This window comes from Castanea sativa, chromosome 11, assembly GCF_040712315.1.
Source record: "Castanea sativa cultivar Marrone di Chiusa Pesio chromosome 11, ASM4071231v1".
Classification (NCBI taxonomy): domain Eukaryota; kingdom Viridiplantae; phylum Streptophyta; class Magnoliopsida; order Fagales; family Fagaceae; genus Castanea; species Castanea sativa.
Window position 1 is genome coordinate 40,523,286 of NC_134023.1, and position 12,507 is coordinate 40,535,792.

Here is a 12,507-nt window from a genome sequence, read left to right on the forward strand (position 1 = left end):
GCCCAAGGCTGAACAATGATGAAATGACTTCATTGAAGGTGGCGGCTTCTAGCTCTAGCATCGTCTTCGGTAGTTCAAGTAGTTCTCCTTCAGGCACTTTGTTTTTGTTAAAACTCAAGCTACAACAAGCAATCACAGATCAAGGAAGAAACAGGTATAGAACATTCAAGAAAGTTCAAGAAAGTTTGAGAAACAGAGAGAGAAAATTCTAAGTGAAGAAAGAAAATTCTTATTGCTCTTATGTAAGAAAAAATACAGAATTAATTAAGTTACACATATCAATCTCTATTTATACTAGAAGTCACAAATCAAAACGTGGAAAAACATCTAGATTGATATGTGAATACAGAACTAATTAGAAAAGTCTCTCTCAAGGAAGAATGGCCTCTCACTTTAAGCCTCATGGACTATCTAGGGAAGAGGAAGAAGAACTCGCCAGAAGCAAGAAGGTTAAGGATGGTCATCACGCTGGCTTTAACAATGGATCCAGCGAGAGTGGCCACTCTCAGGACCAACAGACTGTGGGATGCCCCAAGGAGATCATTCAGAGACAAGCTGGTGGGAGTAATACCAGGTGTTTACGCCAAAGCTTTTGACTTTACTGACTTTATGGAAGCAGAGGATGAAGCGGATTCAGATGAAGAGGTGGAGGACCTTCGCGAAGGCCTTGCTGCCGTGACGCTGACCAGGGAAACCAAACGTCGTATTAGGGGTCCCTAGTCTAAAGCGCTAATTATTAAGCTTCACGGGAAATCCATGGGTCTTCAATACCTTCATAGCAAGCTAAACTTTCTTTGGAAGCCTTCTAGGAGTATAGATTGCATGGATTTGGGGGAATGGGCTCTACTCAGTCCGTTTTGCTCTTAAAGAAGATATGGATGCAGTTTTAGAGAAGGGGTCATGGTTCATTGGTGGGCATTTTCTGTCCATTAGGCCATGGGAGCCATTCTTTAAACCTTCCACAGCAAATGTGTCTTTGATAGCGGTTTGGGTCAGACTCCATGAACTTCCCATGGAGTTGTATGAAGCTAAGATCCTCAAACAAATTGGTGCATCCATAGGAAAGGTTCTCTGGATTGACTCTCACACTGCCATGGAAGCCAGAGGAAGATATGCTAGATTATGTATTCAAGTTGATATCAATGAACCACTTATCAACACTATTCTCATCGGTAAGTTTGAGCAATCCGTTACGTATGAAGGAATACATGAGCTATTCTTTTTCCTGTGGTAGAATAGGCCATAAAAGAGTCTCATGTCTGTACACCGTTAAGAATCCCGAACCACCATTGGTAAACCCTTAGGCAGGTGAAGAGGAAGGCGCTAGTAGGAAGCAGACTACAAGCCCACGCAGGTCGCATGACACAGCCAGTACCATGCCTGACAATGGTACAAATAAGGACAATAGAGCAGATCTGGAGGATGATAGGTATGGTCCTTGGATGACTGTGACTCGGAGAAGGCCAGGACAAAGGAGGTACAAGAATTTCGTTAGTTCTGAGGCTCCCACAAGACAGGTGTCGAGCATGGAGTCCAAAAATAATAGACACTGTCTTACCAATAACTTAACTAAGTTGGGCCGAAGTAAGGAGTTGGGCACTGATCCAAAAGAAAATTTCTTATATAATGGGCCAATGGAATTGGGGCTTGCGCTCAACATCAACTCTGATGAGAAAACCCAAGTGGACCCCCTTATTCGATCAAGCCCATCAGCCAAGGGCAAAAAGGAAATTGCCAGGAACAGGGCTTCCAAGATAATCATTAATACAGGCACAAGGAGAGCTGGAAAACAACACCCACAATCCTCTTCAACTGGGTTCCTGTTGAGTAATAATAGTACTAGAGTTGGCTTCGATGGGTCTTTCCAATTTACTGCCTCAATCAGCCTGCTGTGGGACACCAAGTTCAAAGAAATACTCAAGGTGTACCAAATGGAGAGGTGCGAGGTAATTGATGCAGAGACTACAGCCGTCATGGGTTGCTTTGGAAGGAAAAGAAGGATGATTGCGTCAATCGAGATGGGGGTTTTTTGGAAGAAGGTACTTCAACTCTTATTGAACTTGATTTTGAGCGAGATCAACATATTCTCCATGGCGAGGGGGATGATTGCCAGAGAAATGGAGCAAACCCGGCCCTATGGTCGGGGAGAGTGCAGGAAAAGGAAGTAATGGGGAAGAACGAATGGATGTGGAAGAAGAAAGCAGCCCCACCACCTCTGCATGATGAGTCTTCTTACCCTCTATTTACCTTTTATCATGAATATTTTTATTTGGAATAGTAGGGGTGTTCTGAAACCCAATTTTCAAACTCATGTCAGGGAGGTTACTCAAATCCACAATCCTGCTTTGCTTGTGATTACGAAAACCCGACTAGGGGGTGACAGAGCTAAAAAGATAACTAATCGTCTTCCGTTTGAGGGAGCCATCCACTCTAAGACGATTGGCCACTCCGGAGGTATCTGGTTACTATGGAACTTAAATATGGTTGAGGTGGTGCATCTTGCTAGCATAAAGCAAGAAATTCATGTGGAAGTAAAGGTACTGTCCTCTAGTTTATCTTGGATTTTCTCTGCTATATATGCTAGCCTTAGGAGTGCAAGGAGATGTATCCTTTGGAAAAATTTAGCTAAGGTTGCAGAGTTGCACAATAAACCTTGGGTGATAGTAAGGGACTTTAATGAGCCTCTCTTAGAGGGTGATAAATTTGGGGGCAGGCCAGTGAATTTTTCTCAACCCCTTCTATTTAAAGAGTGCCTGGACAAATGTAACATGGTGGATATGGGGTTCAATGGGCCGAGATTTACCTGGTCTAACAGAAGAGATGTCAATAATCTGATTCAAGAAAGAATAGATAGGTTCTTTACGAACCCTAGCTGGTGTTTGTTGTATCCTAATGCCAAAGTGTCTCACCTAACTAGATTTCATTCAGACCATTGTCCCGTGCTCTTGGAAACCAGCCCCAGGAAAGCCGTTCACTTGAGCAGACCCTTTAGGCTCCAAAGTTTCTGGCTCTCTGACCTTTCTTTCCCAAGTGTGGTAAGTCAGGCATGGAGACAGCCGAGAAAGCTCCCTGAGGCTATGGAAAAATTCTCTAAAGAAGCTAGCTCATGGAACAAAAATCACTTTGGAAATATTTTTGGCAAAAAGAGAAGAATTATGGCTCGATTAAGGGGTGTCCAATCAGCAATGGCTTATGATCCCTCCTCCTCCCTTTTTGATCTTGAAAATCACTTATTGAGAGAGTTGGATGTTGTTCTTGATTAAGAAGCTGAATTATGGGCACTTAAATCCAAGATTTAACTAGATGGGTTGGGGGATAGAAATACCTCCTTCTACCATGTCTCTGCACTTGCCAGAAGGAAGAGAAATCTCATTTCGGCAGTTAAAAATGAGGTAGGAGATTAGCTGCTAGAGGAAAGAGAGGTCATGAATCATTTTAGGGAGGGGTTTATGAGTTTGTACTGCACTTCTCAAGAGGCGGCTGTTTGGGAAATTGATTATCATTCACAATGGCAACCAAAGCTCATGGACAAAGAGAGGGATAGCATTAATCATATGGTGACAGATAAGGAAATTTCTGCAGTTCTTTGGTCCATGAAGGCATATAAAGCCACTGGACCAGATGGCCTTCATGCAGCTTTTTCCACAGGTTTTGGCTCATTGTAGGGGATTCAGTTAAGGAAGAGATAAAGCAAATTTTTGAGAGTAGGAAAATCCTGGAGTATCTCAATAGAACTAACATCATGCTTATTCCGAAGGTACAGGGGCCAGAGTCCATTAATAACTAATGCCCCATAAGCCTTTGCAATTCAATCTACAAGATCATTACTAAAGCCATTGTCAATAGAATTAGACCTTTCTTGGATAAGCTTATCTCTCCATGCCAATGTGCTTTTGTCCCAGGTAGAAGGGGAGTGGACAATGCAATTATCGTTCAGGAGATTATTCACACTATTGGCAAAACAAAAGGGCGAGTGGGTTACATGGCTGTGAAGATTGATTTGGAAAAGGCCTACAATAGGCTCGAATGGAGTTTTATAAGGGAAATGTTGAGAAGATACAATCTGCTAGATAATCTTATTGAGCTAATTATGAGTTGTATTTCAACAGTCTCAACTTCTCTTCTATTTAATGGGGGTAATTTAGACTCCTTCTGCCCTTCTAGAGGTATAAGACAAGGCGATCCTATTTCCCCTTATATCTTTATCCTCTGTATGGACTTCCTTGGATAGCTTATCCAAGAGAAATGTGAGGCTAAGAAATGGTGTCCAGTGAAAGCTTCAAGGAGTGGTCCTTCTTTCTCTCACCTCTTCTTCGCCGACGACCTTGTTCTTTTTGCCAAGGCAAACTCCGACAACTGTTTAGCCATCAGGGAGGTCCTAGATACGTTCTGCAACCTTTCAGGACAATCTTTGAGTGTAACTAAATCTAGAGTGTTCTTCTCCCCAAATTTTAGCCAAGAAAACAGAGAGGTCTTGAGCAACATGCTCGAATTCCAACAGACATCTTGTTTAGGGAGGTACTTGGGGTTTCCCATTAAACGCCAAGGAAGGGAGAATCAGGATTTCAATTTTATCTTGGATAGGCTGAAGAGGAAGCTTGCGAGTTGGAAGGTAAATTTGTTATCCATGGCTGGTAGAGCAGTCCTTATTCAAGCATCATCCTCATCCATACCCGCTTACGTCATGCAAAGCAATTTACTGCCTGAGAAGGTTCTGGAAGGAATTGACAAAGTTAGCAGAAACTTTTTATGGGGATCTACAGAGAATAGCAAAAAGATGCACTGGGTAGGATGGAAGAAGGTAACCAGACCAAAAGAGGATGGTGGATTGGGGCTCCAAACAGCAAAAGGGAGGAGCACAACTCTTCTTGCTAAATTAAACTAGAGATTCCACACGAAAAGCAATGCTCCTTGGGCAAAAGTCTTGAAACTGAAATATTGCAACCGACAACATCAAAATGCGAGGAATGAGAACAAGCTGCCTAGCACTAGAACTTGGAAAAGTCTAAAAAAGGGAGAAGTCATCTTTAAGAAGGGGGCTAAATGGACCCTAGGTTATCAAAGCAACCTTGATTTCTGGAATGATATTTGGTCCAATTTTGGTCCATTGAGGAATGTCATTCAAGGCCCCCTAACCAGTAGTTCATCCAAGTTGAGAGTTAAGGATGTGAGAGACTCAGGAAGCTGGAATTGGCCAATCATCCAAATGGACCTTCCTATTGAAATCATAAGGGAGCTTTAAGTCACTCCAATTCCCATTACTGCCAGGATAGAGGATAGACTGGCCTGAAAATTCTCTAGCCAAGGAGAATTTGATCTTAAAAGTGCATATCTTCTTACCTTAGAGCCCACGGTGGAGGTGCCCTTCAAGGAGAAGTGGGTTTGGAATTTGAAAACATTGCCTAGAATCCAAGCTTTTGTGTGGAGATGTATGCATCAAAGTATTGGGGTCAAACAGTGCCTTTTGGCAAGAGGAATTTCAATTAATCCTAAGTGCCCCTGCTACCATGGTGAACCTGAGACTATTTTACATGCTCTCCAAGATTGCCCGATAAGTGAGATTGCCCGATAAGTAAGAGTGCCTGGATCCAGCTGGGGAAGCAGAGTACAGACTCGTCTTTCTTTTCTGCTAACCTTCAAGATTGGCTCATAGCAAAATGCCAAATCTCAAGCTGTGCACCACCAAGGCCCAGGTCAGTGTCTGTGGTATCAAGTTTTCCTTTTTGCAATCTGGTTGATTTGGAAAAGTAGAAATCAATGTTTTTTCAATAATAAAAACCCAAATCCTAATATTGCCAAAGAGATTTTAGATCGTGCCTTTGAATTCACTCACTGTGCTTGTACCACTCTGGCAAAAAATAGAAGGATTATAATGAGCATTCGTTGGGAGAAACCGTGTAGTGGATGGTTGAAACTAAATATGGATGGTTCATCTCTAGGAAATCTAGGCTTAGCTGGTGGAGGGGGCCTGATTAGAGAAGAAAATGGTGATTAAGTTGCTGGTTTTGCTAGGAAAATTAGGACTGCTAGCAGCTTTATGGCTGAGTAATGGGCTCTTCAAGATGGACTCCTTCTATGCCTTCAAAGCCATGCCCAAGCAGTCATAGTCGAGATGGATTCCAAAGTTATTATTGATATGCTCTCTATCCATGCTGAAGCTAGCACTACTGTTTCTACTATCATGGCAGATTACAAGCAGCTGGTTACTCAAATCCCTCAAGTTAGGTTCAACCATGTCTATAGAGAAGCAAATAAGTGTGTAGACTTTCTTGCTAAATTAGGTGCCTCACTTGATGTTGATTTTAATGTTTTTTCAAGTCTGCCTGTGGACCTTTTAGCCTTGTGGGAGGCAGATGCACGTGGTCTGTCCTGTACTAGACTTTGCCTGCCCCTTCTTTTGCTGTGTAGTTTCTTTGTTTTAATTCCTTTTCTACCAAAAAAAAAAAAAAAAGTGGAAAAACTCCAACAAAACTCTAACAGAATTTCCTAATTTTCCTCCTACGATAAGATTATGACACGTGTCCCTCTACTTCTAGCTGACTGATCACTTATTCTCATGTGCAACACACATGCTTCTATTCAACTCTCAATAGGGCAGCAAGTAACTTGTTCAGCCACACGTTAAGCTTCCTTTGGTTCATACTTTGATTACCCTGCTTTGTTTGTGCAATACTCTTCTTCAATCCAAACTTGCATCTATCCTTCATCTCTGCTTTACCCTTTTTCAATTCAGCCACACGTTAAGTCTTTTTCTTAACAATTTTGGATTTTTTTTTTTTATGTTTTTTTTTAATATTTGGATATATTTATTAAAAAGGATTGTGACAATATTTGTTATTGTCTATTATTTTCTGTCAAAAAATTTGATGTGGCAGGACATTATTGATGGGAGAAAACATCTAGATTCATACCTCATCTTTGTTGATTTTAAGCTTATATTTAAGACATTTTTATTGCCAATATTTTTATAATAAAATTGATAGAAACTTCTCTTTGAGTTAATATTTTTTATTTTATTTTTCTCAAAAAAATAAAAAGATTTTCTATTTTATACTGTTTGACAATAAAATCCAAGTCCCATACAAAAATATTTTATTTAATATAATTATTAATAGTATATCTTAAATGTTTCTAAATTTAGTAATTTACTCATATATCAATTAAACTAATTAGTCAATATGCGGGATTGCAAATTTATCTTTCTTTCTTTTTTATTCCAATGAATGATCTAATTTGATTGGCTAACAAAATTCAATTTGAAGGTATTATTTTGAAAATTTTCGATAATTTAAAGAAGAATAAATTTATATAATCTTTAATTGTATGATAGATTAGGTCCCAAAATCTAATAATAGATCTGTTTTTTTCAAATGTTAAAATCAATATTTAGGGAAATATTTTTTATATTTATAGATGTGAAAGGATTTTAATCTTTGGCGTCTGATCCATTATGCTTGTTTTTTTATCATCAAGCCAAGAAACTAATAGGTTTTCAATGTAATTAGAGTTCGGATCATATATCTCTTATTCAATAATAAAAAACTTTATCAGTTGAATTAATTGAAATCCATAAAATAAATAAATAAAAAAACAACACAATCATTATCAAAATTGTTTATTTTCTACCTCAATTGATACACAAATTTTCATTTATATAAGTCATTAAATTGGTATGATTATGCCTCTACAATATCAATCAAAATTACACTCACTTAGTTATTCCAATGAATATTTGTATTTGATTGGCTAACAAAATTCAATTTCGATTCCAAGGTATCTTTTGAAATTACCAATATATATAAAGAAACATAGAATAAATTTAAAATCTATTATTATAAAATAGATTAGGTTCCACAAATTAATAATAGAAATTTTAAACATGTTAAAATAAATACTTAGGGAACCCTTTTAAATACAATAAAATTTTAACTCCTTTTTTTTTTTTTATACAAGATAGAAATTCTACTTTACCCTAATTTAAGTGTATATGTGTGCAAAACTCCCTCCTAGAGACTTGATTCACTGTCCCTTGCCCCTACACCCTACAAGAACTTTGTACTTATGAAGTGACCATTGTGCCAAGGGTATGCGGTGGTATAGAATTTTAATTTTTGGCATCCACTCCATTATGATTCTTTTTTATTATCAAATCAAGATATTAATTAGTTTTTGGCATGTAGCCAAGATTCGAACTCTAGATCCCAATTGAATTTTGGCATGTAGCCCATATTCGAATTCTAGATCTCTTTATTCAACGACAAAAAACTTTATGCATTAAGCTAATTGAAATCCTCTAGGAAACATTAATCATACTATTATTATCAAAATTGTTAATTTCTTGCCTTCATGGATATATACGTAAATTTTCATATAAGTCCACAGACTGGTACGATTAATGCCCCTGCAACATGTCAGATAAAATTAGAGCTATTCAGCTAATTGTACTAGTTGAAGGGGGAAAAAAGAGCTTTTAGTCTCATCAAAAAGAGAATTTGGAAAAAGCTAAAGGGTTGGGAGGAGAAACTCCTCTCCCAAGCTGACCGGGAGATCCTTATTAAGGCGGTGATTCAAGCAATTCCCACCTATGCCATGTCTTGCTTCAAGCTCCCTAAAGGATTGATCAAAGAAATTGAGACTTTAGTTAGAAAATTCTGGTGGGGTTATAGAGGGGAGCAGCGGAAAATCCATTAGGTGTGCTGGGAGAAGATGTGTTGTCCCAAGAACAAAGGAGAATTGGGTTTTTGTGATCTATCCATCTTCAATGATTCTCTCTTAGCGAAGCAGATTTGGCAGCTCCAAACTTGTGAAAATTCCCTATTTTATAAAGTGTTCAAAGCTAAGTTCTTCCCGAGCTGTTCCATCATGGACTGTGCCTCCTCAAATAAGGGCTCATACGCTTGGAAAAGCATCCTTCAATCTCGACATGTTGTCGACGTGGGAGCAGTTTGGAGAATTGGCGATGGACAATCTGTCCAGATTAGAAAGGATAAATTGTTCCCCTCTCTGCCTGCAGCAAGGTCTATTTCTCCTCCTATTCTGCTCCTCCTACATCAACGATGAGCGATCTCATTGATTCTGGCTCCAATTCCTGGAAAGCAGATTTAATAAGGCATGAATTTCTTCCTCACAAGGCAAATCTGATTTTGGGAACTCCTCTAAGTGACCGTCCACAAATGGCTCTTATACTACTTGAAGTGCTTACAGACTTGTTGTTGGGGTGACTAGAAGCTTGCAACCCAACAGCTCCTCACAAACTAATAATCATGTTTTGTGGACTGGTATTTGGAAGCTTCAAGTCCCTCACCAGGTTAAATTCTCTAGCATGCATCCCTTAATGCTTTACCTACCATGTGTAATCTGTTGAGACGCAAGGTGGTTTCTTTTCCTACCTGCTCTAGTTGTCAATGTGCAAGTGAGGAAACAATTCATGCCCTGTGGTACTGTACTTCTTTGTTGGGTATTTGGAAGGAAGATACCATGTTGATGAAGTTGTTCTGGTATAAATTTTGTGGCTTTAATGGTTTGATGGGTATGGTGTTCACCATGAGGGACCGAATTAATATTAAGCTATTAGCACTGATTTTCTGGTTGATTTGGTGTGATAGAAACACTGGTAGGCTTAAAGAGCAAAGAGTTGGGCTGCATCGAATCAGGGAAAAAGCAAAGGACCTGCTGTCAGACTTCCTAGATGCCAAAATCTATCAAACCCGGGCTGCTATGCCCAATATTAGACCAATGCGTTGGTCTCCTCCTGTTATGCATCATGCCAAAATCAATTTTGATGCCGCTCTCTTCAAAGATTTGGGTTCTGCAGGTTTTGGAATTGTGGTCCGTAACTCTTCTGGTGTAGTCAGTGGGGCTTTATCTCAACGAGTCCCTCTCCCTCTCTCTGCAGCCACGGCTGAAGCGTTGGCTTGTCGAAGGGCTATGGAGTTTGCAAAAGAAGTTACTGTTTTTTACTGTATTTTCGAAGGTGATGCTGAGGTCCTTATTAAAGCCATTTGTAATGAAGATGTTAGTAATCCTGAGTATGGTCATGTCATTGAGGATATTATTGTATTAGCTAGGGACTTTCATTTTATTTCTTTCACCCATGTTAAAAGATCAGGCAATCAAGTTGCCCACCATTTAGCTAGACGTTCTAAGTCCGGCTGTGAGCTGCAGGTTTGGTTTGATACCGCTCCTGAAGATATAGCTCCCCTAGTTGTCCATGATGCTTTGTAAGTTTGTTTTTCGTTGAATGAAGTTTATACCTGTATCATTGTACTAGTCATGAGTCATTTCCGCGTCTTTGGACTAGCACAAAATCAACTCTTCTATTTCTGTTCTTTTCGTTTCTTTTTCTTTTTCTTTTCTCCATCAATCACATTTCCCCTTCGTCTTCTTCGTCTCACTGTCCACGCACATGAACTTCACTTTTTCTCCATTGTGTTCTATCATCCAGGTTGGTATGTAAATGTATCATTGTACGATCTTTCAATTTTCTCCTCCCTCCCTTCATGTCCACGTGAATTTTTCTTTTAACAAGTGTTTTTTTTTTTTAATGAACTTTTTAACTAGTGTTAGATACGCTGATTGATTAGGGCCACATTTGTTGGCCAACAAATTATTGGCCAAGATTCTCATAATAAAAATATATATTATTATCACACACACACACAATCATTATCAAAATTATTAATTTCCTACCTCAATCAATACACAAATTTTCATTTAAATAAGTCATTAAATTGGTATGATTGATGCCCCTACAATATTTCAAGGGTCCTCCCTTAACTTCAGTACTTTTAACTGGAATCTTATTTTGTTTTAATGAAAAATTGTCACATCACTCATTAATTAAATAAAAGATGGAGATTAAAATCCACCATCATTTACTGTTGTATATTTAAAACAAAATGAGATATCCAATTCAAGTATTAGAGGTAAATCAAACTCATACTTCAATATCAAAGTTCCAATCATTTCAATTATTCCAATGAATGTTATTATTTGATTGGCTAACAAAATTCGATTCCAAGGTATTGTTTTGAAATTACTAATCTATATATATATAGCCAAAACTAAGTGAAAATTCAATTAGATTTCAAATTGGAATTTAATTAGAGTCTAATTTTGCATTATGTGTCTCATCTAATTTAAGTTTCTAAATTTTTGTGCCAAATAAGTTAATTTAGTGTAAAAATTAGATTTCAATTAGAGTTTAATTTTGCGTCACGTATCCCATCTAATCTAACTTTTTTTTAATTTTTGTGCTAAGTGAGTTAATTCAGTATAGAAATGAAGGAAGTCCAATAAATAAACATAAGTTATATGTGTGTGTGTGTGTGTGTGTGTGTGTGTGTATAAAATAACCAAAACTTAGAGAAAATTTGATTATAATCAAATTTAGATTTTGCCTTTGTTAGCTTTTTATACAAATTAAATTGTTTAAATTTTTGTTAAGGTCATGCTAACGGGTGCCCTTAGGATAATGGTTAACAATCCATTTTAGGAAAGTTTTGACACCATTACATATATATATATATATATATATATATATATATATATGCTAATGAGTATTTTTTTTTATCCTGTTTCTATTTCGATAGTTTGTATAATTGTATGTGAAGATCTTGAACGTAACGAACTATAATTAAGCTAAATAATTCCATGCATCTATCTCCATTCAATTTAAGAGATACTATTGAGCCAATTTAATATTTTATTTTGTGTTGTATTTAGTAGAATTTTACAAATAGTGATAGTGAATTGATATCGTATATGTAGTGTCCAATGATGATTTTCAAAATTATATACATAACAGTAGTATAATGCAAAACTTGACAACCAATATCATTAAAATTTCAAGAAAAAATCATTTTAGTACCTTCAAATGTCCCAATCGATCTAATGTCCTTTATATTTTAACCCAAACTAACACCAATAGCACCACTACAATTCATCATTTCTTTAGGTAAGCATGGGTTACATACTAGTATATATAAAGAAACACAGATTAAATTTAAAATCTATTATTATATGATAGATTAGGCCCCAAAAAATTAATAATAGACATTTTATACATGTTAAAATAAATATTTAGGGAATTATTTAAAAAAAATTATAAATACTGTCAAATTTTAACTTTTTTTTTAATACAATATAGAAATTCTATTTTAGCCTAATTTAAGTATATATATGTGTGAAACTTCTTCCTAAAAACTTAAATCCCGGCCCTTACCTTCTACACCCTACAAGAACTTTGTACTCGTAGAGTGAACATCACGCCAAGAGTGCGCTGTAGTATAAAATTTTAACCTTTGATATCCTCGCCATTATGATTCTTCTTTATTAACAAGTTAAAATATTAATTGGTTTTTGGCATGTAGCTAGGATTCGAATCCTAGATCCTAATTGGTTTTTGACATATAGCCAAATTTCAAATTCAAATCCCTTTATTTAATGACCAAAAACTTTACATATTAACCTAATTGAGATCCGCTAATAAACATTAAACATACAATC

At 37.2% G+C, this 12,507-nt stretch overlaps 1 protein-coding gene across 1 annotated transcript; it reads left to right on the forward strand.

Moving 5' to 3' along the window:
* The first annotated feature begins 874 nt into the window (after window positions 1-874).
* On the forward strand, window positions 875-3,263 carry LOC142616504 (uncharacterized). The gene is made up of 3 exons (XM_075789343.1): window positions 875-1,172; window positions 1,309-2,164; window positions 2,282-3,263. The coding sequence occupies exons 1-3, from the start codon at window positions 875-877 to the stop codon at window positions 3,261-3,263; spliced, it is 2,136 nt and encodes a 711-aa protein (XP_075645458.1).
* The last annotated feature ends 9,244 nt before the right edge of the window (window positions 3,264-12,507 follow it).

Bases quoted from the DNA above. Each gene is read 5' to 3' on its own strand.
- LOC142616504 (XM_075789343.1), top strand. From the start codon at position 875: ATGGATGCAGTTTTAGAGAAGGGGTCATGGTTCATTGGTGGGCATTTT. The intron at 1,173-1,308 runs GTAAGTTTGAGC...ACCCTTAGGCAG, and splicing joins TATCAACACTATTCTCATCG to GTGAAGAGGAAGGCGCTAGT. The intron at 2,165-2,281 runs GTAATGGGGAAG...TTGGAATAGTAG, and splicing joins GGAGAGTGCAGGAAAAGGAA to GGGTGTTCTGAAACCCAATT.